The sequence below is a fragment of the Salvia hispanica genome, chromosome 6 (assembly GCF_029641045.1).
Source record: "Salvia hispanica isolate PSC_SH4W2 chromosome 6, Shi_PSC_v1, whole genome shotgun sequence".
Classification (NCBI taxonomy): Eukaryota; Viridiplantae; Streptophyta; class Magnoliopsida; order Lamiales; family Lamiaceae; genus Salvia; species Salvia hispanica.
In genome coordinates, this window is record NC_142697.1 from 10,923,722 (window position 1) to 10,926,434 (window position 2,713).

The window sequence follows — 2,713 nt, forward strand, 5'->3', positions numbered from 1 at the left end:
TGCACCACCGAACATCGGACTATTCGGATAATCTCCGGAATCCATTTTGCTTGAAAATGTAGTGAATTTTGAGAGTGAAGTGAGAAAAATGAAGCGTGAAAAATGAATTGAATTTGATATATATAGGTTTTGAAAATTTAATAAAATTAAAAAAAAAAACTAAACCGCGTCGCATCGTCCGTGACCCATCGTCCGCCTCGTCCACAGTGGCAGACAATGCGACGGACGATAGATATCCTCCGCGCATCGTCCGCGGACGATGGGTTACCCATCGTCCGCGATGCTACAGTGGCGGACGATGATCGTCCGCCCCATTGCGGATGCCCTTAATGCTAGTTCAAATCATCAATAGCTGGAAACTGGTGCTGAATCGTAAATGAGAAGAGGTTATTATAGTAAATTTAAGAAAATGTAAAAATTATACACATCGAATTCACTACAACGGCGGCCAAATCTAAAACGGAAGGATCGATCGATCTGCTTAGTTGAATTCACCATCCACTCATTCATTCATCAACATCGAAATGAATGAAAAATTAAATCTAAGCTTAATCATCATATCCTCTCCAATTTCTCTGCTTTGACCAGCGGATTGGCCTTCGCGATGGCCTCCCGCCCCACCGACTTGAAATCGAAGGTGCAGTCGTGCTTCTCGGGGTACCTGTGGGTCCCGCAGAACGTCACTCCGCACCGGCACCGGAATCCGGTCAACCCGACCTTCTTCCTGCACGCCGAGCACCTGTTCGCCGTCGCCACCGCCACCGGCGCAGCCTGGATCTGAGCCTTCTCAGGGAGGGAGATCGCGACAGCCGGCGCCGCCGTGTGATGCGCCGGAGAGGAGGAGGACCCGCCGGTCAACGGGGCGGGGAAGACGGAGGTGGAATCGGCGGAATTTTCGAGGCAGAGATCGTGATAGCACTTGGAGCAGAAATTCTGCGTGGCTGGACTGCCGAAGAATCCGCAGTTATTGGCGCACAGGCGGTGGCCTTCGGGCGATTCGAATCCGTGCTCTTCGGCCATGGTGTTTTTCCCCTTTCCAACACACCAAACGGAGTTTTGGATTATAGAATTGATGGAATTTGGATGTTAATTAGGGATTAAATATGGGTGAATAATCTGGGAAGAGCAAAAAAGGAGGACGGATTTAGAATGGGAAGTTCCTCCAGTTTTTGCCCTTAACAGAGTTTTTAATCAGCAAGGAAAGCAAAATGTGAAAGAGGGATAAATGAAGGGAATGGGGTCCAGAAAATTACTGCTTTTTTGGACGGTCCGCCTTCTTTTTTGTTTGCTCCACGCGCCATTTTTATTTTTTATTTTTTTCCCTCCTGCTATCAATATTCAATTTATTAGTACGTCATTTGTTTTACAAAAATATTTTATTTTCGTATTTCAATTCTGAAAAAAATTCTTTTTATATCTACGTTCAACATGTTCGGGAAGAAATCAACCCTAAGTTAGGCGAAATATTTTTGACATTTATTATTCCATTCTAGGGAATACATTTTTTTTCTTTCTAATTTTGGGGTTTGAGGAACTGATTTTACGAGGAGACCAATTTCTTATGAAAATTAGTGTTGGTTATAAGAAGACAGAGAACTAATAAAATTTTTGTTGGTTTAGTATTATACTACTAGCATCTATAATTGCAAATTAAGAATATATTTTTTTATTTAAAGATAAGAGGAGTATTTTTTTTAAAAAAAATAATAAATTTCAAGAGAATAAGGTAAATTGGAAATGAAAGAAGGTAGTAGTACATATCTTTCCCATGGGACTACGGGAGAAGAAGTTTTATGAAAAAAAAATAGATATGGCAGTTATTTTATTTACCTTTTTATTTGCCTCTTCTTTGGATATATTTATATGTCTGTAATGGGATCCAAATTAATAATATAATGTAAATAAAGATAATTTTATATATACATACTATTATTTCCTCCGTCCAATTTAGCAGTCTCAGTTGAGTTGTGCATGAATTTTTTAAAATGTACTTCATCTGTATTAAAAAAATAGAAACATTTGGAACAACACGAGTTTTAATACACAATTGGTAAAATAAGTGAGAAGAATTGGTAAAGTAAGAGAGAACAAAAGAAAAATGAGTAAAGTAAGAAAGAGGAAGAGGAAAAAAGTAGTGAAAGTAGAGTTAGTGGATTGTGGGTCCATGTCCTAAAATAGAAAGATTCTAAAGTTTCTATTTTTAAGGAGTCGAACCAAAATGGAAATAGTTGCTATTTTTAGAAAATGGAGGGTTTATAAAAGAAAGTTGGTGAAAAAAATAATGGAATGTGAGTCTCATTTTTATACTATAATCCATCTGTTCTATTAGGGTTGACACATTTCTTTTTTGCACTTGTTTTAAAAAAATGATAATAAATAGTTAAAGTGAAGAGAAAATAAAGTAAGGGAGAGAATAATGTAGTTAAGACTTTTCTCTACATTATTCTCTATCTTATGTTACTCTCTCTCCGCTCTAACCAATTATTATAAGTTTTCCAAAACGAGAAAAAAAATGTGACAACACATGGAACGGATGAAAAATTAGTTTTGTAGTAATAAAATATGAGTATAACGAAGTTAGTGAAATGTGCGACATTTACCATTTATGAAAGATTCTAACTGAGACTTTTAACGTGGGACGAACTAGAATGAAAAACCAAGACTACTAAAGTGGGGGTGGGGGGAGGGAATTTAATATTCATATCTTTTGACT

The 2,713-nt window shown here is 37.7% G+C and overlaps 1 protein-coding gene across 1 annotated transcript; it reads right to left on the bottom strand.

The window, feature by feature from the left end:
* Positions 1-366: 366 nt before the first annotated feature.
* On the bottom strand, positions 367-1,201 carry LOC125203904 (A20/AN1-like zinc finger family protein). The gene has a single exon (XM_048102415.2). The coding sequence runs from the start codon at positions 1,018-1,020 to the stop codon at positions 556-558; it is 465 nt and encodes a 154-aa protein (XP_047958372.2). The 5' UTR covers positions 1,021-1,201; the 3' UTR covers positions 367-555.
* Between the last annotated feature and the right edge of the window lie 1,512 nt (positions 1,202-2,713).

Coding starts and splice junctions, on each gene's coding strand:
- LOC125203904 (XM_048102415.2), bottom strand. CDS start 1,020: ATGGCCGAAGAGCACGGATTCGAATCGCCCGAAGGCCACCGCCTGTGC.